Here is a 24,635-nt window from a genome sequence, read left to right on the forward strand (position 1 = left end):
TTGACAACAATGACAGCACCAAGAGAGAAGAGGAAGAAGACACAGAAATGATCTTGGCCAGCTCGAACACTGTCGCGTCACTAGCTCATTCAACTGCAACCACTGACCGTTCTGAGATTCTGACTAGAACAATGGACGCTGAAGTCAGCCAGAGCGAGATGGATGATGAGGAAATGCAGGAAAGCATGGACGATGAACTGATGATGGACGCCGAAGACGACTCAGAGTACGAGGTTCAAGAACAGGCTTTAGGTACAAAGCTCGCCGGAAAGAAAAGAAAGCGGGTGACATTTGCTGACGACAACACTACAAAAGATTCAGTCACACGACAAGCTCGTACAGCCCAAGAGTACACAGTCTTTCTCAGACAAAAGGCTGACAAGAACCTGAAGAGGGACTTCATCCGTCAGATCCAGGTGAAGCGTAAGGCAGGTATCACTGACATTGTCTTACAGCCTCCCAAAGCGAAACGCCGGCGGCAGCGAAGAACAACGAACAATCACCTCAGCGACCTAGAAGAGCTTGGTTCTAGTGCCTTGCCTGAACTCGGAGCTATCCCGAACCCCAACCAGGCCAAGGTGTCGAGGCAAGTGAGAATGCGACAGATTGCTATGGCCACTACCGAAGGAGACAGTAACAGACACCTTGGGTCGCAGCGGGAGGACGCAAGACTGGGGATGAAGATCTGGGGCCGTGGGGTTGTCACTTGCGTTGGTGTCTCTGACTACTTGCTGAGGGGCATGAAGACGCCTGTTCGGGGATGGCAGCTACAGGCCTCAGCCCGCATGGTCATCAGAGAGAATGCTACAGAGCGACCCAACGGAGGCATCTTGGGAGACCAAATGGGTATGGGGAAAACCCTCACCAGTCTTCTGCTTATAGTAGGTTGTCCCCCCCTGTCTGAGGACATTCAAGCGGGCTGCGGTGGTACGCTTGTGGTTGTCCCCGGGCCCAATGTCCTGAAGGAATGGTCAGAGGCCATCATCAAGCATACCAGCGCCATTCAGCCTGGAGACGTGCTGGTTTTCAAGAAGGGTTCCAACACTCTGGAGATCAGCCAGATCGCCCAGTACAAGATTGTGTAAGTCTTGCTTCGTTCGTTGCTCTACTTTAGCCACAACTGACCACTTTTGCATAGCATCACGACATATCAGGAGCTCCTCAAGTATCCTTCGGGAAAGAAGATGGAGGCTCTGATCACGAAGCATGGCAAGGGAACGCAAGCGCTCCGAGCGGCCGTGAAGCAAATCGCCGGCCCCCTGTTCGACATCGAGTGGTACCGCGTTGTGTTTGACGAGCTTCATACCATCAAGAATTCGGAGACTCAGAGTAGGTCCGCCTGCGAGGCTTCTTCACACAGCTGCTGACCGACACCTTCAACAGCATTCCTTTCCTGCTACCAGTTGAACACCAAGAGAGTCTGGGGACTCAGCGGGACTCCACTGATCAACCAATGCAAAGGTGCGACCTCACTCACTGCCCCTCTCCCCCTCCTCTTGTTCACACAATCGCTAACCGGGAATTTCCAATCGCAGAGATCTATCCCTATGTGAAGCTCGTCCGGGTAGAGGGTATAGACACAAAGAAGGACTTCATCCGAATTTACAAGAAGGGAGTACGTCTTGTGAACACCTGATAGGAGCAACGTTCCTCAAAGCTGACCGAATCGTAGCCCGATGCCGCCAGGAAATTGGACGCGTTGATCAACCAGATCACAATCCGCAGGTAAGCTTGACTCGGACTTGACCAACAACCCCCCTCGCCCCCCGGAACAGACTGACGAGATGATGGCATGGTAGGAACCATGAAGACGAGTTCTTGGGAAAGCAAATGCTGGAGGGCATTCCCAACTTCGACGCCGAGATCCGTTGGGTCAACCTGTCCGAGGAAGAACGGCTCATCTATGAGTAAGTGGAACAGACCAGTCCTTATCAAATCCTTCGTTTCTAACATCTTACCAAGCGCCATCACCGATCACTTCAAAAGCAAGGCGTCGATTGTCGCAATGGCCAACAAGAGAAGAGCCATATCGCACCCCTATCTGCTCGAGAAGTCGTTCCTCGAAAAGATCGACTGCGCGGCCATTCGGGCGTTGATCGACAGCCTCAAGGAGGTCGAGGGCAGGAGATGGGTCTATCACCAGATTGGAAGACGGACCAGCAGAGAGGACCCGGACACCGCCTCTGCCACCCAGCAGCCCGACAGCGATGACGAAGAGGCCCCCGCTCTCACGCCCCAGGAAATCAGCTACGTCCCGATGGACCCTTTTGGCAAGTCCAGCTTTGGAGGCATGTTCTCCATGTCTCGCCTGCTTGAGGGTACGATTGCCGAGAAAGAGATTGTCGACATCAAATGCGGCATATGCAAGCAGAGGCAGCAAGCCGACCCATGGCGCATCGCTGAGGTAGGAGAATCGTCTCCCCCCTCCTCCCCGGAACCCTTTATCCCGCATCTTATCCTCTCCCCTTAATATTGTGAACCTTGAGAAAACCGTATGCTGAGTAGTCTCCAGTGCAACCACATCATCTGCGGTGCATGCTTCTACAAGAAAATGCTCAAACTGAAGAAATGCCCGACGTGCAAACACCCGTTGGACAAGCTCAAAATTGAACGGGTCCCGACCCTCAAGGCCATGGCTCAGGGGCACGTCTCGGAGGCGACGGAGGAGTCTGGCGACGAGGATTCAGACAACGAGGAGTCCGACAACGAGGATCCCCACGACGAGACCTTGGTCACCAACAATGCGACCAGCAGGCAGATAATTGCGGCGAAGAGTCGCAAGGTCCAGGAGAACCGCGAGAGGAAGAGGGTCATGCGGCGCAAGCACGGTGCCGACTACATTAACAACCTCCCTGTCCTCGACGATAACGATGCCATGTTCGTCAACATCAGCGTGAACTGGAACGGCGGCGTCCCTTGCCCCGGCACCAAGCTCACAGTCGCCAAAGAGATCATCCTCCAGTGGCAGATGGAGGCGCCCGAGGACAAGATCATCAGTACGTAGTGACTGTCTACCCCCCTTCCCTCGTCCATCTGTGGTAATCACACCCTTGTCCGCGTTCCTGCGACACTAACTTTTTATCTTGCCAGTCTTCATTGAGTTCATCAAGACCGCGGTCCTTCTGGGTGTTGTCCTGAACCTCGAGGGGATTCCGTTCGTGTACCTCAACGGCAAGCTCACCACAAAGGAGAAGATTGACGCGGTGGACGCTTTCAAAAATGATCCAAAGGTCAAGATTCTTGTAAGTCAGCCCCCCTCGCCCCGTCGCCCCAGCTCCCCCTGAGTACAACAAGTAAGCATACTGACACTGACCTCCCACTCGGCAAGATTGCCTCGATGAGAGTCGGCGGCCAGGCCCTGAACCTGACCTGCGCCAACCGGATCATCCAGATCGACTCGTGGTGGAACGAGTCCGCCGGCGACCAGGCCAACGGGCGCGTCAACCGCATGGGCCAGCTGAAGCCCTCGCACGCCGTTGCCATCAAGGCGCGCGACACCATCGATGAGTACATCACGGACCTGCAAGGCCGCAAGACGCAGGAGATAGAATATGTCATGCAGGACGACGGCCGCGTCACCGAGATGCTCAGCGACTTTGAGAGGATGGCCCTTACTGCCCCTATCGCGTGGGACGAGACGAAGCAGCGCTTGATCGAAGAGATTGAGGAGGAGAACGGTCCCGAGAGCGTTCTGGGCGTTCATTGATCTTTTGACACAGCTTGCAGACTGGACACGACAAAGACTGCTTGAGGCGGGAGTTTGCTATTGGGAAAGCGCGGCAGAGGTAGACAAAGGTGGGTGGGTGGTCTGGACATCTGCAAGGGCTCTTGGAGACACAGACTTTGAGGTTGCTCTAGCTACTGGCTGCAGGGGCACTGAGGTCCTCTGGTTGGCGATAGGACATTCAGGGTCTAGTCATGATGAAAGAAAACCTACCTCTCTCAACTTGGTCACTTAGTTAGGAAAAGAGGTATGGCATGTACGAATAGATAAGAAAAAGCACCAAAAGAGACAACCATCTCACCAAACCCAAGCTCCGTGTGTATATGATGAACCAAGTGTCCATGGGAGTGGGCCTGTTCGGAGGCCAGCAGAGAACGAACCAGTTGCTTAGCTATTGGGAAGAGGCTCTTTCAACAAGGAACACAGACGGAAGACTCTCTTCGGGGGTTCTTTCCCTTTCTTTTTCTTTCTTCCCCCTCCTTCACCCCCAAAAACATCCTTCAACAGAATTCTAGAAAAAGGAGAGTAAAAGAAAGTACCTTGTTGTGGTCAGAGTTGATTTATGGTTGCAACTCGACGTCACGGGAGGGGGGGGGGGGGGGGGGGGGGGCAAAGAAGCTGGCACTTTGCGTCTCTTACACAAATCTTGTAGGCAAAGACTTTTGTTTCCTTTTTTGATGATGATCTTCTAATGTTAGAAAATTAGGAGACTAACAAACTCCCCTCCCCCCACCTTCTTCCCCTTTCGTGGTCAGTCACTCACCTGCCCTGTTGTATTACCCTGCCACATCTGTCACCCCAGCGTCCCATCAAAATACTGCATGCATACCCGCAGAGGCTTAATGTAAGAGATGAAGAAATAAAGGGGGAATTAATTTAAGAAAAATCAGATAGGAGACACCTGTCCCTGGGTCGTCATCTTCGTCAACGTCACGTCAGATGTTCGACAGAGGGGTAACCAGAGGAAATGTGGACACGACATCCCACCACACACAGAACGACAGGCGCAGCATCTTGTCTACGGATTTGCATCATTCCAACCCACGCACCCGTAAATCCCTCTCTAATTTACCTCAGAAACCTGGAAGGGACTGGGACACGGCGTAGTTGAAAGGAGGAGGGGGTAAATTGGGAGCCGAGTTCGTGCTCACGTGGCTCGGCCAAGCACGACAGGCGAAAATAGCACCGCCGGATCGCAATCGTGAGTAGGGGGCCACCTAGGAAAGGCAATCTCACCACGCCAGGGGGTCACCTGTCTTCCAAGAGATGCTCCTGAATCTTTCTCAGCACACCCATGGGTTGGGGTTGCCGCAGGATCGACACAACTTGGCCGGGAACCGGCCCTCCACGCCAACCTTGTACGGGATAAACGACACGGGCCCTGCATACACTATTAACCCCTTGCCTTCTTACAATGTATCTCCCCAAAAGCCCAGGGGTCGGGATTCCACCCGGGGGCCCCTTGGGTCTCTGATGCTTTGAGCTCTTTGTGCTTTTCTCATCCCAGCGCGGTCTACCCGCCGGCGGCATCCACCCATTTTCTCCTTCCGTCAAATTGGAACTTGGATATTTGCAAATGGACGGGTATCCAACAGCCAGGACCCCCCCCTTCCCCAAATCCTCACCCCAACCGCGATACGTAATTAGCTCAGCTCTTCCCATGATGGGCGCAGGTAGGCGCAGGCGGCACAAGCACTCTGACACGGGAACAACTTGCGAGAAGAAAACCGACTCTCGCCGGAGTCAACTCCGTTGCCGGACCATCTAATTCAGCGACGAAACGAGGGTGTGACACCGCGAACGCCAGGTCTGCGAAGCGAATCCTTCGGACTTGGAAACGACCTTTTGTTCGCCTGAAAAGGAAAGCCCGAAATAACTTTCACTATAACCTTTCCTCTCAGACAGCTGCAAAAAGTCAAGGTTTGGTTGAAGTGCTGACACGGGAGCTTGGGTACCGGGGTCATCGGTCTGCCGCGGGGGCGAGAGAGAGTTGGGAACTGAACTCTCTAAAGACGCACCAGCGTGAGCAGTGTTATTGCGAATGACCATAGCGTTGATAACATTCCCGCAAGGTAGTACATGATGGTAGGCCGACTTTTGAGGATCTAGGTGGAGACAAAAGATCGACGTCTCGGTGCCTTTGGAGCCTTGGTCCTCTGAGGAGAATATCCACGGCAAAAGGGATTACCTTCATCTCCGGTGTCGACATGCTAGCTGATACCAAAAAAGAGAAAACGAGTGGCGTGTAGTCTAGTGGGAGGACCGCTGGCCATGGCTGAAAGACTACCTGCCCTGCTCCGATCGCAACAAATGCACTGCCGGCCCTAGCATCAAGGTCTTTGTCGAGGGCGTCACGCGCTTCACCCAGACATGGTGTTGAGGCGAAGGCCTGAGAGTGCCGATAGCATAGTGGTTTTTAGTCTGCGCGTCACATCGTAAACCTAGCGCGCTTACGTCGGGTGTAAAAGCGGTTAGACTGCATGAGGTCCTCTGACGAACTCAATATGAAGGTCGCGGAGTGAACACTCCGTCACATCCGCAGAGCACCTTCACGGAAGCCTGACGGAGATGGTCATAGCTCCCACTGGATGCTGGTTAGTTTTGAATGCTGGACCAGTACGAACCGGTTCGAGGAGTCTTGTTTCTCTGTTCCATCAAAGCCTTCCCGCGTCGCTTGTCGATTTCCCAAACAAATGGCAGCCAGATTCAGTCGAAGCATTCGGAAAGATGAATTCGATATAGTTACCGAGCGGAAGATACCGTGGGCCATGTCTGAGTCGCAGGTCTCTTCCGGGGTGTGAATAGAATGAATTCAATAGCACGAGACGTGAGCTAGACCGGCTCCTAATTCCCATTTCCCATTGGGATCGACAAACCCGCCAGAGTTACGAGGTTGGAAACATCGTATTGCCTGTTCGGAGCCGCTCCGTCAGAAGGCCTTACCGCGGACAAAGAGACGGAAAAGCTCACGGAAGATAAAGTCCGTCGGCCGATGGCTGAGATGAAAGTGTACGTGTAACGGCTCTTCTAAAACGGGGTCAGAGAGCTCGCAACAAGTCAAAGAGCCGACTTGCTTCTGAGGTTTTGGGGAAGAACAGCATCCAAAAGTCAAGCTCCCAACGAGCCGTCCGTTCGCAGAGGTGACGGCTGAGCGTTGGCTCGGTTTCGGTTTTTTTGGCAAGGTCGAGGCGGAGTTAGGGTGCACGAGCGGTGGAGATGCGGAGGTGGTGGACGTGATGTGACGCCAACAATCGGTTCGGACGGATGGCTTTTTGCGGAGCCGAAACTACTTGGAGCTGGGAAATAGGAGAACCGGCGCCTGATGGACCATATGGTGGCGCCAAGAGTCACCGCCTTACGTGTGGGAGCAAGGGGGCAAGAGTCAGCAAGCCAAGGATGATGGGAGGATGGGTGTCTGTCGTGCGGTACCTTGGCCAGTCCACCAAGCTATCCCCTTCCCATTTCAAAAATGACAGCTGCTGGATTGCCGTGTTGAAGAATGGCCCGAGGTGACCCAAAGCGGATACTCACGGCGCGTTACAGACTTTCAGTTAGTGGACGCATGTATTCGTGGGTGGTGGTGGTGGTGGGTGTGTGGTTGGGGAGCTGGTTCCCCAGGATAGAGACTGGATGAGATGACCACCTAGCTAGGATAGGAGGGGGAGGGGGACCCCGTCGAGGTGCTCACAAACGACAGTCAGTGCCCAAGTCCCGGTCCGAAGGTTAAGCTTTCGATCTCTAACTGGGGTGGCACGGCTCAAGCGTCGGCATCGAGGCCGACGACCAATCACGAGTGGCGCGCAGGCGAGAGTTGGATCACCTTCGGCAGATACCGATACGATGCGATGGGCTAATCGTGGATTTCGAGCTTGCTTGGCCGAACTGAGCAAGGGAGGAAGGGGTGAGAGCGGTTCTCCTGTGTTGGGTCAGAAAATGGCATCAGGTCAGGTCCAAGAGCAGGGCGGCCAGAAGCTGCAGATGCCACGGCGATGCGGATACAATACCTTACTTGGTGTTAGCGCCAGTTCCCTTAGGTAGCTATATTAGCCGATGACGCGTATTGCCCCCCAAGCCGGCGGGCACTTGACGTTCGAGAGCGGGCTTGTTTTATTCGTCTGATTGTGATTGAACTCGAGTCTTGAACGGGGGTTGAACGAGGGGCTCAGACTACCTGTAATAGTTAAGGCGTGGACTCGTCGAGATGAGGACCAGAAAGGACAGACCTCCTCCCTCCTTTGAGGGCGAGGGCATGCACGCACCTGGCATGTTTCTCCCGTCGAGCGGATCGCAGCAACAACAGCATCGCAACGTCGTACTGTCGATGCGGCCAGCCTGCTAGAACAGCCCCAAAGTCTCCTAGGTGCTGCCCTGCAAGGTGCAGCGTGGCCTGTCTGGTAGCTTTGAGATCAATAGCGCAAGCCATTCGTGTCTTGCGAGATGAGTGTTCCGGCGCACCGGGAAGGCGAGGCACGGAAACGAGACAATTGTGTGGGCATTGGGCGTGGGCGTGGGCGTGGGCATGGAAGAGAGGGAGAGAAAGAGGGAGGGAGAGGAAGACGGTGGGTGACAGATGTCACCCGCCACGGGCCATGGCTCCCAGGGCGTCGAGACGTGTCTTGCTTGCGTTTTCGATCTGGACTGGGCCAGTCTTACATCAGACTCGACCCAATGGGAAATGAAATTAGGGGTCGTGTCTCCTGGTGGTGGCGATTGGGAACACGGAAAGGCCCAAAGGGGGAATGCTGTGCTGGGCAGCGCGATGCGAAAAAGGAAAATACGGACGTAGAGCTGTTCCCAACCACAGAGAGGCCGGGAGGGGGCGAGGCGATGGACGTGACGTCCCGTTCCGGTGACCGCATAGGGAGAGACGTCGCCGCTGCCTTTCTTCCCGAGTCCTGGACTCAAGGACATGGCCAAGGGTCTTTGGTTCCATATCGTAGGCGGTCGTGTATGGCTGTGAACGAGGACCAATCGACCAACAACCGATCATCCGACCCTTGGTCGGTGTCAAGTCTTTCAATGTCGAAAGGCACAACACTTAACTACCTAGGTACCTTGGGTAGGTAATAAATAGTGATTTTTCGGTGGTCGTAACGTCAGTGCGTCGTCTGCTAAACGAGGTAGGCAGAGGCAGGCAGGCAGGCACCTACCTACCTGATGAACAGCCAACTTTAGTTGGCTGCTATTGTGGAAAACACAACGGGCGTACCTGTAAATTGTCATGAGAACCCCCCCTGGAAAGGGGACAAAAAGGAATTTTGGCTCTGAGCATGGACGCCCCCGCCAGCCAGCCCGGAGAGTCTCCCCAGCCCCAGAATCCAGCAGTAGCCCTCGACCTCGACCTCATGGTAGCCCGTGCTTCGGACAACAGACGTATGGCGCTTGGGCCAGCGGACTGTGTCAGCCAATGACGGCAGAAAGACAGTGAGGAAGGCTCGTAGGGTGCCCAGGTATACGCACTACAGCACAGCACCTACGAAGTACATCGTAAAGAACGAACAGGAGGCAAGTGCGTCCAATCCAATCCAGCAACTGGCCTGTGCGACAATCCACCATGGCAGTCGCGTCCCATCTCAAGTTCTCAACATCTACATTACGCAGTATGGATAACATCGGTACCTGTCTACCTACCTACCTAGTTAAGGTGAGTAGTGTCCGGTCTGTGAATTCCTTTCCTTTCTAGGGATTCGAAAGGCACACCACCGCCTTAGGTAGCCTAGGTAACCCACCGGGCAAAACCAGGCCCCAGGCTACGGATGCATTGGCCCCGGCCGGGACGGAGGGAGCGGGGGGGGGAAAAACCCAGAAAGGTTCAAGGCAGAGTTCAAGAGCGCCGCCCGGCCACCATGACATGGTCACCTTGAATGATGCCTGACGTGGAGCATGCGCTTCATTTGACGTCATGTCAATCATGCCAGTCTGGTCGGGCCATGTCAGGCCATGTCCGACATGCCCACGACAAGACGATGGAGACGAGGGCGAAAAGAACCCCCAATAGCAAGAGAGTAGAGGGGAGAGAGAGAGAGAGAGAAAAAAGGAAAAGAAGAGGCGGGAATAGGAATAAGAAAAGAAAAAACCAGGAGTGAGTGATACCGTGTCCTGCGCGACGTGACCTCTCTTTTTGCCCGCGTGCCGCCTGCGTGCCGCCTGCTAGTACCCCATGCCACTTGCCCCCCTGCTCCACCGCCCGTCTGGAGTAACTACCTACTATGTAAGGTACCTGGGTACTTAGGCAGGCAGGTAGGTAGGTAGGTACCTTACAAGCAAGAGCTCCTGCCATGCCTCAACTTCAGCTTCACCCTGCTGATTTCGCAGTACGTCTCGGCCATGTATCTTCCGTAAGTCCGTCTCCAGGTTATCAGTCAGCTGCCCCCAGATACACAGCTGCATAGATACACAGAGACTCGGATACACATACACAGAGATGCACAGAGAGTATGTGCATGGAGAACTCTGCGCGCACTCTCTCCTCAGCCCTCTCGACGCTTCCGTATGCCGCTTTCGTCCTACTCCTCGGCGACGTTGTTATCCATCAAAACATCAAAACGTCAAAACGTCCGTCCCCGTCCTACCCTATAGTACAGGCTGGTACAGGTAACGCCCACGTCACTCACCCAGCAAGTCGATGGGAGGAAAATACCTCCCGGCGCCAAATCCAAATCCGGTCTTGCGAACTCGTCCAAGCCACACCACGACTAATCATGCCCGACAAATCATGCTCGCTACTCCCGCGCTCCCGCTCCTCCACCATTGACTCATTCCTCCGAGCTCACACTTTATCCCACCGGCAATGCACTTTATGCAAGAGGCACACATAACCTTATCCCACACTCTTGCCAACAACAAAGCACTTACCGTTTGTTCAGTGCCCTTCATACCTACCTAGCCTTCATAGCAGGCGGCCAAAGGAGATCCGGCCATATCTGATTAGATCGTAGACCCGTCTCAACACGGCCACCTACCCGTGTCGCTCCTGGACACAGTGGACACAGACAGGCAAAAGCTCGACAAACAAGAGCTCAACAACCAACGAGAGCCGCTTCAGAGACCCAAGAAAGGTCCGTCGCATCCGCATCCGCAAATGGCTGAGCTGGCCAGGGGAAGATCCGCCAACAACAGCCTCCCGCCTCTTGTCCACCAAACGAGGAGTCCAGATTCGTATGCTCCATGCCATACGTATCCTCCATCTGTATTTGTATCCATCCGCATAGCACAGCAAACACTTCGGTCTTGATGTGCCCCTGGCCAGCTCGACCAGGCACCGCCTGCGAGCCCCGGCATCTATCTGTACGGACGGACGGACACTCTCCCTTTGCTTCACCGCATCCGGTGCCGTGCCCACTTTACTAACTGTCGCCCTGATTCCCTCGACCCCCAGCCAAGGCACACTCTTGGTGGCACTGGTGCTATCGCTGTCCGTCACTTGTCACGGCTCGCCAAGTCTGATCACTGGGTTTGTGATTTATCCAAACGCTGTCGATGTTGCCGACACCCAACCGGCAGCATCTGCACTGCGCTGCACTGCACTGCACTTGCGCCTTGTCAATCGCTGTATCCTGCATTGGACGGCACAAGCCCTGTCGGCACACCTCTGGTCCCGTGCACCTTGGCATGTCGCGACCTGTGGCATACACTGGACGATGCATACCGTCATGTTCGATCATCGGTTTAGTTGTTGCGACCTCGCTCACCCTCGCCTTCGCCCTCACCCTTAGTGAGTACAGCCTACAATGTGTAATCCCCCCGGGGGGGGGGGGATATTGCACAATCGGGGGCCAGCACAGCAGCATATTTGGTTGCTTTTGTTATTTGGCGCCTGGGGGATCAGATTGCACCAGCAGACCAATCTGCCTGCCCACCCCTTTTCAGTCCTGTCGTCTCGGTTGGCAACCCCCCCTGTGCTCGATGCTGTCCAACAAGTGGTTGTCTCTCTCCTGTCTCTCGCCTAAGTGCTAAGTGTCACCGACTCGATCATTAGGACTGGCACTCGACGACTCGACACTCGACGCCCGACACCCCTCCACCCCCTGGCCCAAAGAGAACTTGACCGCCAACCACCTACAGCCTTTCTCTCTCTCTCTCTCTCTTTCTCTCTCTCTCTCTCTCTCTCTGCTTCTCCCTCTGGTGACACTTTCAGCCCGGCCGAACCAAGCCAAACTTGATGCGCGCTCGCGCGCTAGGCAAACACCCATTCCGCTCACAGACGCCCCCCCATCACAAGATCGACGCACAAACACTTACACACACACACCGCACCGGATGCCTGTTGCACTCACCGCCGCTTATTGGCCGACCCAGCTTCCGCCCAAAAGCCTCAAACCACGACGCTTACAGCCTGTCTTGCTTTTTCTGAGCGCCTCCGCCTCCCGACCCTCCTATTCGCGTTCAATTGTCTCGCCTGCGTCCGTCCCTTTTTAAACTTCTGTCGCCCTTTCCTGAGCGGTAATCTGATGCCAGGCGGAGAACGGACCTCATCTCCACGCACCACTGCACCCCCCCCCCCCCCCCCCCCCCTCTAAGACCTGAAGACTTGCCAAACGAAGGGCTTACATGCGCTGTCATCTCTTATAACTCCCATCCCCCATCTCCCCTACAGTGCGCCCTGTATGCGTACAATACGTCCCCCCCTCCCCCACTGGACGCCAAAAGAGATATCTCTGCAATCATCAATCGATCTCGGCTATTTCGACAAACATTACCGGCCCAAATCCGATCCCCGATGTGCACCCCGTGATCAGCAGCATCCAGACTCAACGTTCGAACAAAGTGAAGGCTGCTTTCGGCACTTCGGAAACAAGATACACTTCTCCTCCATCAGTGCAGCTCCCAGCTGCGCCCAATCATTGCCTTATTCTTGTAGAGGCTTGGTCGATCACCGTCAACCTGGGGTATCCCGAAGCGAGCTTTACACACTGGAGGATAGCCGAGTGACGAATAAAATAGGAGCGCAGCCCAGCGGAACCAAGTCGGTCAGGCTTCAGAAAGAGAAGGGTTTCGAGACGGCCCCGAGGATCCAAGCTCGTATCCCCTCGACCTCGAGACATCTTCACCAATAGGTCCATCACTGGCCACAGCTATTCGTCCCACTCGATCACCATGAGGAATCCGAAGCCTCCCACGTGAACAGACTCCTTTACACCATTTCCCAGCCCCGACTGGCGACCAGGGAACCATAGCCGTCATGGCACCGTGGCCTCAGGATACTGACGCATTGCATTCGCCTGCTGCATCTTTTCCAGAGGTCATCGTTGCCCGCGTGATCCCGGCTTACGACCGCATCCCCAACGGTCTGACTGACCGGCAATGGACAATCATTCAATCTACGTCGCTAGCAGTCGCCGCCTTGAGCTTTGCATCCGTCACTCTCGCCTTTTATTGGTTTTCTCGCATGAGGCGAAGCTTCAGACATGAGTAAGTGGACTTTGCCCTCAAGATTCACCAGCTTGCATTCAAGTCTCGAAAAACTGTGGATGGTCTCAGATCCAAGACTGGACCCGTGTATGTTTTTTTTGGTGCGGGAATCTCTACTGACACTGAAACCCACTTAGTCTTATCATGCTGCTCATGTCGAGCGACATGCTCAAGTCCTTATGGTTCATCATATTCCCCATCGTCGACTTCAAGACCGGTTCGGTTGCATCAGAATCATCTTTCTGCCAAGCGAGCGGCTTCTTCCTCGCCGTCGGTATAGAGGCGTCTGACATCGCTGTTGTTCTCATCGCCCTCCATACCGCGATCTATATCTTCCGCCCGCGACACTCCGGACGCCAGAGCGGTCTCTATCCACACCGCCGTCTTGCGTTCAGCGCCTTTGCCCTCTTCCCGCTTTTGATGGCTTCTCTGGCCTTCATCAGCTGGCCCGGCTATGTGAACAATGGCGAGTACTGTTACTTACCAGTCCGTCCCGAGTGGCCGAGGCTTGCCCTCAGCTGGGTCCCCCGCTACATGATTCTTCTCACCATTGTTGCGCTGTACGCCTACATCTACATCTACGTCACGCTACGCATGCGGCGATTCGGTCGCCTCAGCGCCATGAGACGCGCGAGCGCAACACAAATACCGGATGACGGACATTGGGCTCACATCCCCTCGGTGCCCGCTACTCCTACGTCTCGTCGTGGATCCGAGACCTCGATGGAGGACGCAGACCGGCACCGTACCTCGTCCACTGCCACCACGATGACGGCCGAGATCGAGCTCTTGCACAGTCGGCAAAAGATATCGTGGAACTGGCCGGCGTACGGCGCTGCTGACGAAAGCCGGATCCCTGTACAGGAGGAGGTGCTTTCGCCTCGTGCGTTGGAACCTAGCGGCAGTCCCCTCTCAGCAACTTTCGGTCCCATCTCGCCGCCCCCCCAGAGCTACATTCGCCGCGACACCGTCGACCTAAGTCCGCCTGACCATCATTACCAACAACAACAAGCCAGCTTCAGCTCGCACTGGCAGCCAATGAATAGCCCGACAAGTGCCCGCGCCAAGTCACTGGCCAACATTTGGTCAATACTACGCCGAGGCACATCCCTTGACTCGGACCCCGAGCACAACGCAACGCCCTTTCTCTTCCACCCGACCATGGACGGCACGGGTATGGCAAAAACACGCGACAAGATTCGCCGCCAACTGCGACTGCTTTTTGTATACCCGCTTGTGTACATCTTGATCTGGGCGGTCCCCTTTGTCGCGCATGTCATGCGCTGGGACAGCCCAGAGGAGACCGGCCCCTTTGCGGTTGTCTTACTATCACTGGTGAGCCTTTCGATACAAGGCCTCGTGAACTCATGTCTGTTCTGCGCCGTGGAGAAGCCTTGGATCGATAGGAAGGCAAAGTACAGGAGAGCACCGTCAAAGACGCGTCAAGATAAAGATGAAAACCGGTACCGGACCGGCCATCGGAGGATATCATCATTTTAGCGTAGTTTTCTTTCCTTCTTTTTTCCTTTTTATTTTTCGCCTTGATACCACATGAATTGAATGACCACTTTTTTGATTACTTGCATTGGGCATCTCGACTTTCTTAGTGTATCCGCAACGTGAACAGTCGATGCAGCGAGTTTCTCCCACCGATGACTTGACCGGTGACTTGAAGGTAAGGTCAGGTAGGTGGGTAGAACACCGCCCCCCTACCTGGAGATTCGGGAGCGCTGTCGGCCCGTCGGCCCATCGACCCACCACGTCCGGCGCATCGGGGCTCTGGAGGTCCCCACGTCAGCGCCGTCGGACAAACGAGGCCGAGGGCCCTGCGAATGGCGCCGCCGAGGTGCTCTTCTGTGATAATGGTGAGACGTCGTCCTCGCCGGCTTGCGTGGTTGCCAACACGGGAGACACATGGCGTTTTTCGCCGACCGGGCCGAAAATAGAACATGTGTGTGCTCCGGTTTGGCAAAGAGTACAGGCGAATTGATGCCCCCTCGTCGGGCGGCCCGGGGGGGTCGTCCCCCTCCCACCCCCCCCGCGCTTGGTCTTGGAGCAGTGGTGACCATCCACATGCGACGCAACACGAAGTGTATGCATGTCGCGGGAGGTTGAGTGAATGCATATACGGTCTATTTTGGGTGGTGTCTATTATCTATATTTCTCATCCTTCTCCTCTTCTCCCCCTCACCCTGTTTCTCTTCGTGTCCTCTCGTGGTGCACAACTTTCCGCAAGAGTCGGGAAAGATGATGCTTTGGAGAACGAAGATAGCTTGAAATGCCGGGGAAAATGATGCGCATGTCATCCAATCCTCCCGAGTGTCTCCTCAAACGCATGCAGTGTTCCAATCCATGCGTCTCTGCTGGGAGCAATTCAACGTGCCCCTTCTCAACGACGCGCCGCTGTGCTTAAGGTGCACGACGTCCTTTTCTATCCAGCGCGATGGACATATACCAAGTTCGTCGAGAGTGTGCAAGAAACATGAAAGTAGCAAAAAATAAAAAAAGAGATTCGCAAGAATGGGTGGGCGCTCGTCCATGTTGTAAAGCGTCGGTATGTCTCGCAGTTGCTTCCGTGACGTAGCTGAGCTTGCCTATCAGCCCACACAACCCCTGTTGTTCCTCTTTCGTAGATGATGCGAGAAACAGGCGTGGAGCAATTCCCGAGTTGACGTGGAGTTTCTCTGTGCCTGATCGAACCGGTGCGACTACTAGTCGTCCTCTTCGTCATCCTCATACTCTATCACGTCGTCGGGGACAACGAGGTCTTCCAGATCCCCCTCCTCCTCTTCTACGTCACTCCGAAGGTCGTCTTCGTCATCCTCATCCTCGTCGTCGTAGTCAGAGACGACATGCATGACGCCGTCTCTCATTGTGAGTCTGCCCAAGAGGCTGGCAATCTCCTCCACGTTGATCTTGGGCACCCTGGTCATGTCATCCTGAAGGACCGCATCGATATCGAGGATCTTGTGGACCTGCATTTGCAACATTCGTTCTTCGATGGGCGTATTGACGATGAATCGCACAAAGTGGGTTTCCTTGATCTGGCCGATGCGGAAGACGCGGGCAAACGCCTGCTGCTCGACGCCATGATTCCACCAGAGCTCCATGAGAATGACTCGGTTTCCACGCGTGAGATTGAGACATTGACCCCCTGCGCGCAGCGATACGATGAGGACCTTGACCTTGTCGCCGTTCTGGAACTCGTCGACGGCCTTGTTGCGCTGCTCCGTGTTCTGCTTGCCGCTGAGGTAGGCAAAGCAGATGCCTTCCGACTCCAGCATGCGACCAATGATCTTCATGACAACGTTGAACTGACTAAAGACTGGTAATGGTTTTGTCAGGAGACTTTCAGGAACAAATACAGATAAGAGCAAACGTACTGATGATCTTGTCGTCAGGAGCTTCCGCCTGCCATCTCAAGACGGTCTCCTTGAGCGCGGTCATCTTGGCGCTGGGAGTGACAGGCAAATTGGGCCGCTTGTCGCTGAGCTGCAAGAACCTGATGGGCTTCTTGTCCTTTTTCTCGTCTTCCGTATGTTGAAAACCAGTGTAGTCGAACCCCCGCGAGTACTCCTTTTCATCGACGTCATCTCGCGGCATGCCGGCATCGTTTACGACCTCGTCGTGGTCGTTGAAGGCTTGATAGGACTTTGGGATGCCAATAATTCGGCGACACTTGGGGCAATTTCTTCCCTTATGGACTGTTAGCATGGGTTACAAAGTGTCCATTCCAGATACATACCTTCTGAGCTAAATGGGCCACTGCGCAGTTACCGCAAAAGATGCAGCCGCACTTGTTGTATTAGTGACTCAATAGTTCCAGACCCAAACAAGGATTACATATGATTTACCCGTCCCTTGACTGGAACGACCGCCGGTCGAGCCTCGCATGCAACGCACACGGCAGTCTCAAGCTCTTTCAACCTTTCGAGATACTCTAGCTGCTTCACCATGTCGAAGAACAAACCAAAGTTGCTACGACCGAAAGGCTGAAGCGGTGGTTCCTCGTGTTCGGCGATTGGAGCTGTGTCGTCGTCGCTGACTTTGTCCTGTTCACCAGGATTTCTGTAGTTCTGCGGAACCATGCCATCCTCGTCTTCTTCCACCTCATCCTGGCTATTCACCTCGTCGGGATCATTGCCGATGGCCATTATGTTGTCGTTTTCCACAATGGCTTCCTGATTGTCGCTCGGTTGCGCCTCATTTTGGTCGTCTGAAAGACGAATCCGGCTGTATTGTGCCTCCAAAACCTCCTTGCGGTCACTTTGCAGTCGATCTTGTCGACGTTTCTCTGCTGCTTCGAAAACCTCATGCATACGTTGATTCGGCATTTGGTGCCTCTTAGTCCACGGGCCAATTTGGCTGTAGACGGTGGCACGACCCCTGAGTGCCTCCAGTCTTTCCTTGGTGATTTGCAAGTCTTTCAGAGAGAAATACTCTCCCATCATGCCCTCGAGCAAGTAAGGATGAGTTGCGGCCTGTCGAAGGCGGAGCAGCATGACCAGATAGCATCTGATTTGACTGGTAGCACTACCGTCTTCGAAATCCTGGTTGAGCTTGCGTCTAAAGCATCTCTCCATCATACTGTCACGAGTCAGATTGACTAAAAAATTTCAAACAAGGCGCGTAAACCCATCTTACCGAAAGACTACTGTCTCTTCAGCCGACAGCATCAGGTACTGGTGCGTGGGGTGCGTATTTGGCAGATCCAAGATTGGTTGGCCAAGGAAGAAGTCGCCTTGGGTCCTATAAAGTTTGTTAGCTTCCGTTACTAAGCCTCTAGTGATAGACTTCTACCTTCTGTACATGACTTCGTGTATAAGCTTGTTGTGTTTCTTTCGACCTTTTTCCTACCAGGAGTCAACAATTTCAACTTTAACGACGAACAGTGACCTTACGCCGTCTCGATACTCCTGAAGATACCCAGTAAAGTCATCAATGCCATCGTATTTGATGAACTTCAAATATGAGAAAAACTCTGAGATGTGTTAGCAAAGTTCTGCAGAAGTGCTGAGACGGTAAACTTACCATCGCTACCGTTGATGAGGGGCGTTCCGCTCACCGCCCAACGGTGCTTGGCCTTCAGCTCATAGCACGCAAACGCCGCTTTGTTTCCGTCGCTGTCAGCACGATTAAGTACACAAATACGACATGAATTGGACTCACAGTGCGTCAAATGGTTCTTGATGGAATGGGCCTCATCGAGGACAACTCGATGCCACTCGATGCGGTGAAGGTCACCCGTCTCCTCCTCCACCCACTTGTCATACTTCACTTGATCTGTGAGCTGGTTCCTCTTTGCCTCTCTGTTCTTGACCGAAGGAATGCTATCTCTGAGCTGGTGGAAGCTTGCGAAACTTACAACCAGTCAGTCCTATTAACTCAACGAGTCTCCCGTGGTGGATGCAAGTGACTTACACAATGTTGAAGGATGCCAGGAGGTCAATATCCATCTTGTTGCCGGCCTTGAAGTGCACAATGTTTTTCGCAAATCTCTTGTCGCAGTGCTTTTTGACCTCGGACATCCACTGGCCAATCATTTGCCCCGACGGACAAATCACCAGTGTTGCTCCTTTGCCGGCATCCTTGAGGCTCTCCGAGGCCTGGTTGCCCACGATGCAAGAAAGTGCCTCAATCGTCTTCCCAAGACCCATTGCGTCGGCCAAGATGCCCCCTCTTGGCATGTTTGGCGTTTCTCGCAACTCTCGACCGAGCATCCAAGCGCCGACAATGAGCTGGTGATTCATCATCGGGGTGTTCAGGCCCCTGACTTGCCATAGGCCGTTCATGCATCGAACGGCACGATAGCCCCAAGACTTTGTAGCCTCTGAAAGCTCAAACCTCTGAAAGTTTAGAAATTTGGGATGGAAGTACTCCGGCGCAGCTTCCCTCATCTGCTTCAACTGGTCTTCTTTTCTAGTTGCTGTGATAGTCGGTGCAGCAGGCAAGTCACCCCGGTCTGCTCGGTCCTGGATAGCATCGCGCTGCTGGAAGACGGCGTCGATTTGACGTTCAATCTCTTCGTCGTAAGGGTCACTGTCGGTGCCCTGCGAAGCCTTTGTTTTTTTGGCCTTGCTCGAGCTGCTGCTGTTATAGATTCCCTTTCGCTTGAGGCCTTTGGCCTCTCTTTCTCGGTCATCCTCCTCTCTCCGTGCCCAATACTCTGCGGCAGTCTTGACACGAGGTTTTCTCTTCTGTTTCGGTTTCTTTTGGGTTTCTTGACCAGATGCTGGTTGATGATTGTCGGAAGCAGGCGAGGCGTTGCTGGCGGATGCCGTTGCGTTGCCGTTGGTATGGGCCAAAGTTCGCGCTTGGCTGAGCTGAGTGATGACCGATACCATCTCGGAAACTTCGTCGTTGCTTAGAGCACCTTGTACTGCTTTTGATTGAAGCTCACGATTCCTTGCCTCAAGTGCTTCGATGTCTGACTGGCCGCTCAAAGCAAGGAGAGCGGGATTGATAGGGTCCACGAGCTCTTTCTTGACTGTGGGCTCCGTCTTGATCACAAGCTCCTTCTCGGGCACGTCAGTAAGATCGATGATGGACGGGGGAGAACGAGACCATTGCTTCTGAGCCTGAAAAGAGGCATCTGTCTGTTCGATGATCATGAAATCGCCGTCATCTTCATTGTCAGGTTCGGACTTGACCTTCGTGATGTTGTTCGCGGACAGGGATCCATCGACCTGTTCTCCTTCTGCAACAAAAAGCTCGCGTGACTCAGAAGACAGCGATGGGCGAACAGCGGGCTCGATGTTGCCTGGCCCATGTTCGCCGCGCATCTGGCTGATCGTGTCTTCGACCGACTCATCGAACAGGTCGGGTGCTTGAGCCTGGTTGTGATTTGCTCTTCTCCGGGCGTTCAAGCCCCGCGACTCATCGCCATCTGACTCATCATCCTCCCCAGGAAAGGAAGGTCCGTTCGGTCGACGAACAGGCTTCTCTAGAGCATCGGCATCCGGAGGCAATGACATGGCAAGCGATGGGTGTGTCGGCAGAGAAACTGGTCTTAAGAAACAATGCTTGGGTGTTGTTGAGTAGTCACTTGAAGTGACGAGGTCAGTGATGAATCTCTATCAGTAAAGGTTAGACAGGTGAAGAGAAAGAGGAAGAGAGTAATAAATATGGCTGGAATTGGAAGAAAATGGCTTGTGAGGAAACTGAACAGGAGTTGACGAGAAAACGGGGTGGCCGGGTGTGAGAGACTAGCTCTGAGGAGAGCAGAAATACTAACGGGAAGGAAGGACCAGGAGGTATCGAAAGAAGATGCCACGGATGCAGGAAGATAAAGCCTTACGGAGAAGAATACCTGCGAAGGGCAAAATCAGCGACGAGTGAGAGTTGAGAAAGGGCGATGGCGGTAGATGACGGATGTTGATGAGATGGTGAGTAACGGAAGAGACGAGGGTGAGGGCAGAAAGAGTGCAAAGGGAAAGCTATGAGAAAGTATGAAGATGAAGCGTAGGATGGGCTGTTGTTTTGATAGGTTGAGTGCTCTCAGTCGCGAGAGAGAGAGAGAGAGAGAGAGATTTGGGTGTGTGTGAAAAGAAAGAAGAGATGAGTGAGATCTCAGGCGCCGGTTTATCTGCAGTATTCAGAAGTTAAGTGCAGACAGAGTAGGTAGGGTCAAGAACGGAAAGAGAAATGGGATGTGGACGCGAAGAAGAAAGGAAGGGGCATTGCAAATTGATTCGTGCCTTCTCTATCAAATTTCAGGTGGATGTGAGAAAAAGGCGGCAGAAGAGCCTTTGGGTCGAATTAGTTGGTTCGTGATGAGTTGCCTCACAGCAGATGATGGAAGCCTCGTTGGATGAGAACAAGTCGAAATGAGGACGATGAAAAATGTCGCATTAGAAAAAGCCACAAACTCGAGGTTAACGCACGAAGGTAACAGGTGAAAAAACTGGTGTCTAAAACAATCGCTGGTCTATTTGGCTACATGCTGAGAAAAACAAAACAAACAAGGACGCTTCATTCTCGGAGGAAACGCAGGAAACCACGGGCAATGTTGACGCCGTCATGCTCGATGTTCGCGCGGTTGATGGCGTCGGTGAAGGTCTCGTCGTCAAAGATGCCCGCCTTGTGGCGGACGTTGAGGATCTCGCTGACGATGGGCCCCGTGAACTCCGGGTGGCCCTGGACCGTGATGAACTTCTTGGGCGAGTAGAAGCCCTGGACGGGGCACAGCTCCGTGTAGGCAAGGGACTCGGCGCCGGGCGGGTTCGCCGTGACGACATCCCGGTGCATTTGGTGGATGCGCTGGAGTGTCTACGTTAGCTCTTTGTGCGATTGCCGCAGGTTGACCGGGCAAAGAAAGCCGTCTTACCATCTTGTCCAGCTGAAAGAGTTCCTTGCCCTTGGGCGTGAGGTTGACATCGACCACGGCCACCTCCCAGCCTAGATCGCTGCGCTTGACTTCAACACCCAGCGCGCGGCCGACGATCTGGTGGCCGAAGCAGACGCCGATGACCCGTACGCGGCCGCTGTCGATGCACCGCTTGGTGAAGTCGACGAGCTTCAGAATCCACGGGTCGTTATCAAACGAGTTGTGCTTGCTGCCGGAAATGAGGATGGCGTCGACCGAGTCCAGGTCCGGGTAGACGGCGTCATCGCCCACGGCGTGGTACACCGAGAGGTCGACGATGCTGTCGAGCGGCGCGGGCGGGTCGTCGGCGAGAGCGGCGGTGCGGAGGAGCGCTTTGAAGACGCCGCCGTAGCCGCCGTACTCGGCGTTGGTCTGCGGCTGCGGCGTGTCGGCCTCAAGGATTGCCAGGCGGATGCGGGGTGGTTGGGAGCCCATCTTGGAGTGCGATGTCTGGTGCTGGTGTCTGTGTTGGTGTCGGTGTTGGTGCCGGGGTATATGGTGTGTGTTGTATGATGTACGATGAGTGAGGATGAGATCCGAGACTGAGACTGGTGAGATCTGAATATGTACAGCGAGAAGGATATGAACCAGAGCAAGGCAGAGATGACAAAGAATGGGTGAGAGAGGGCCTCGTGACAAAGCAAAGCACAGCAACCCTGGAAGTGACAGGTGGTTGCCGGCGCCCCGACCGCGGTCCGCGATGGTGGGGGGGGCGCTCGCGGGTCGCGGTTGAGTCAGTTGCCCCGCGATTCAGGGCGCCGCCACCCACTGGCAGAGGGCCGATAGCGGGGTGGACTGAACCGCGATAAGGAGACCGCGCCCGCGATAAGAGGTGTGTTTTGTAAGAAACGACCGATAAGCCGATAAGAAACCTCAGCCGATGCCATCTGTAAAGTCAATTGTACCCCGTACCGCTCTGCCTGTCGTCCGTCTGTGCTTTGTGCGACTCTCCGACGTCATCCCACCAAACAACTTCAGCTTCAATCTACCCCCCCCCGGCGCGCTTCGATACTGAGATACAACAATCCCGGCGGCAACCCGCATGTGCCTAATGTGCCTGTCCATACATTGTTAACCTACCAAAACCCTTCTCCCGATATATCCGCTAAAAACTCCCGATGCCCCCCAGGGTCTCCCTCGGCGCCTTTCTCGCCAACGCGAGATCGGCCCTGACCGCGCCCGCCGCCCAACGAGCAAGCCCCTTGACCCTCGTCGTGGGCAACGAGTCCGCAGGTACGAGAGACGCCTCCAAAGCCTCGACTTGCGACGCAGCCAACGGCGGGAAACGCTGACTCGCTCCCTTCTCTTCTTCCCCCTTTCTAAAGACCTCGACTCCCTCTGCTCCGCCGTCGTCTACGCCTACCTGCGCACGCACGCCCCGCCGCACACGCTGCACATCCCCATCTCGAACCTCCCCCGCGATGACCTCAAGCTGCGGCCCGAGATGACCGCCGCCCTGGCCCACGCCCGGCTGCGGCCGAGCGACCTCCTCACCCTCGACGAGCTTCCCGCCGACCTCGCCGCCGAGGACACGCGGTGGGTGCTCGTCGACCACAACGCCCTCACCGGCGACCTCGCGTCCAAGTACGCCAGCAGCGTCGTCGGCTGCGTCGACCACCACGCCGAAGAGGACAAGGTCCCCCAGGACACGGGCGACGAGCCGCGCGTCGTGGAGAAGTGTGGCAGCTGCTCGAGCCTCGTGGTGGAGTACTGCCGCCCGGCCTGGGAGGAAGCCCTCGCCCGCCGGCCCAGGGATGGCGGGGAAGACGCGGACACGGACGCGGACGTGGACGAGCACCTGGCCCGCCTCTCGCTGGCGGCCATCCTCATCGACACGACGAACCTCAAGTCCGCGGACAAGACCACCGACAGGGACGTCGCCGCCGTCTCGTTCCTCGAAGGGCTCACTCCCGCGCCGCCCTATGCGCGCGACGCCCTGTTCGACGAGATATCCGCCGTTAAGGAGGACATATCCTCGCTCGGCTTCCGCGACGTGTTCCGCAAGGACTACAAGCAGTGGGAGGACCGCCGCCAGGTCATGGGCACCTCGGCCGTCGTGCGAAACCTCGAGTACCTCCTCCTCGACAAGGCCGGCGGCGACCAGAGCGCGCTGCTGGACGCGTTCAGGGAGTGGGCCAGGGAGAAGGGGCTAGACATCGGGGTCATCATGACCACGGCGAACCCCGAAGGCCGCTTCGAGAGGGACCTGCTCCTGTGGGCGTTTAACGAGGCCGCCGTCGAATCGTGCAAGGCCTTCTACGAGGGGTACAAGGAGGAGCTGGGCCTGGAAACGTGGGGCGGCGGCCGGTTGGACGAGGCGGCCGGGGGGGAGTGGAGGATGGCCTGGAGACAGAGGAACCTGTCTTCCTCGCGCAAGCAGGTCGCTCCCATGCTGCGCGAGGCCATCAAGGGCGGCGGCACGCGGCTGTGAGCGCTATCAGGAACGCAAATACCCAGAAGTACCTACCTGCCTATTCATTTTCCACTTGAGCCAAGGTCCGGGCTCCAGGCACCGCTTGACAGAGTGTGGACGCAGGTCATCCAAGGATCTGTAAATAAAAGATTGCACAACTGGGGAACGTCTGCTGCAGATGATGGGATGCAAAGCAAAATCTCTTGCTTTGGTTTTTTGTTTGTCCTTCCACCAGTCTCTCCGGACGATGGAAGAATACACTATGATACATGTGTTTATGCTTGTTTGTTTGTTTGTTTGTGTGGTGAGGTGGGAGGAGAAAAATCCCGCCCGCCGCCCATGCCAGGTCCAGTGCCCCCCCTATTTTCTTACTTTTTTCAAACATCTATATTCATACACAGAACATAGTCTTGGAAACAGATAGTGTGAAAGGGAGAAGGCAGCCTCGTGAAGAAATCGTGTCTTCCAGGCGTGACCAAACATCTTCTCTGTTTTTTTCTTCTTCAAAGACACCGCCCCCGGAGTCATCAGAAACGCCATTTTTTCTTCTCCCTCTTGACAGTGAGAAAACCAAATAAAAGGACAAACGCCGTCGCAATATGCAATCCAGAAATTATCTGTGCAATGTAGCCCCTGCTCGCCAACTCCCCTCTCTCCCTGCTTTTTTATCTCCAAGGGCTTTTTTGCTTTGTTTTGTTGCGTTTTCCTTCTCAAGAGAGTGA

At 54.8% G+C, this 24,635-nt stretch overlaps 5 protein-coding genes across 5 annotated transcripts; 3 read left to right on the top strand and 2 right to left on the bottom strand.

The window, feature by feature from the left end:
• Positions 1–131: 131 nt before the first annotated feature.
• On the top strand, positions 132–3,706 carry CH63R_13814 (SNF2 family domain-containing protein; the record flags this gene model as incomplete). Its single annotated transcript, XM_018308788.1, has 9 exons — positions 132–1,081; positions 1,139–1,329; positions 1,536–1,615; positions 1,673–1,725; positions 1,800–1,907; positions 1,963–2,404; positions 2,513–2,996; positions 3,091–3,242; positions 3,329–3,706. The coding sequence occupies 9 exons, from the start codon at positions 132–134 to the stop codon at positions 3,704–3,706; spliced, it is 2,838 nt and encodes a 945-aa protein (XP_018151106.1).
• A 9,199-nt stretch (positions 3,707–12,905) lies between these two features.
• Positions 12,906–14,635, top strand: CH63R_13815 (Plasma membrane g protein coupled receptor that interacts with the heterotrimeric g protein a; the record flags this gene model as incomplete). Its single annotated transcript, XM_018308789.1, has 2 exons — positions 12,906–13,135; positions 13,273–14,635. 2 exons carry the CDS (start codon positions 12,906–12,908, stop codon positions 14,633–14,635), a joined length of 1,593 nt encoding a protein of 530 aa, XP_018151107.1.
• A 1,211-nt stretch (positions 14,636–15,846) lies between these two features.
• On the bottom strand, positions 15,847–20,109 carry CH63R_13816 (SNF2 super family protein; the record flags this gene model as incomplete). Its single annotated transcript, XM_018308790.1, has 9 exons — positions 15,847–16,460; positions 16,519–16,839; positions 16,877–16,931; positions 16,990–17,722; positions 17,780–17,884; positions 17,936–17,988; positions 18,037–18,116; positions 18,167–18,495; positions 18,557–20,109. 9 exons carry the CDS (start codon positions 20,107–20,109, stop codon positions 15,847–15,849), a joined length of 3,843 nt encoding a protein of 1,280 aa, XP_018151108.1.
• Positions 20,110–21,106: 997 nt separating this feature from the next.
• Positions 21,107–21,935, bottom strand: CH63R_13817 (Glutamine amidotransferase class-I; the record flags this gene model as incomplete). The annotated part of the gene is made up of 2 exons (XM_018308791.1): positions 21,107–21,394; positions 21,462–21,935. The coding sequence occupies 2 exons, from the start codon at positions 21,933–21,935 to the stop codon at positions 21,107–21,109; spliced, it is 762 nt and encodes a 253-aa protein (XP_018151109.1).
• A 683-nt stretch (positions 21,936–22,618) lies between these two features.
• On the top strand, positions 22,619–23,931 carry CH63R_13818 (Exopolyphosphatase; the record flags this gene model as incomplete). Its single annotated transcript, XM_018308792.1, has 2 exons — positions 22,619–22,733; positions 22,826–23,931. The coding sequence occupies 2 exons, from the start codon at positions 22,619–22,621 to the stop codon at positions 23,929–23,931; spliced, it is 1,221 nt and encodes a 406-aa protein (XP_018151110.1).
• Between the last annotated feature and the right edge of the window lie 704 nt (positions 23,932–24,635).

Source organism: Colletotrichum higginsianum, chromosome 10, assembly GCF_001672515.1.
Source record: "Colletotrichum higginsianum IMI 349063 chromosome 10, whole genome shotgun sequence".
NCBI classification, from domain to species: Eukaryota; Fungi; Ascomycota; class Sordariomycetes; order Glomerellales; family Glomerellaceae; genus Colletotrichum; species Colletotrichum higginsianum.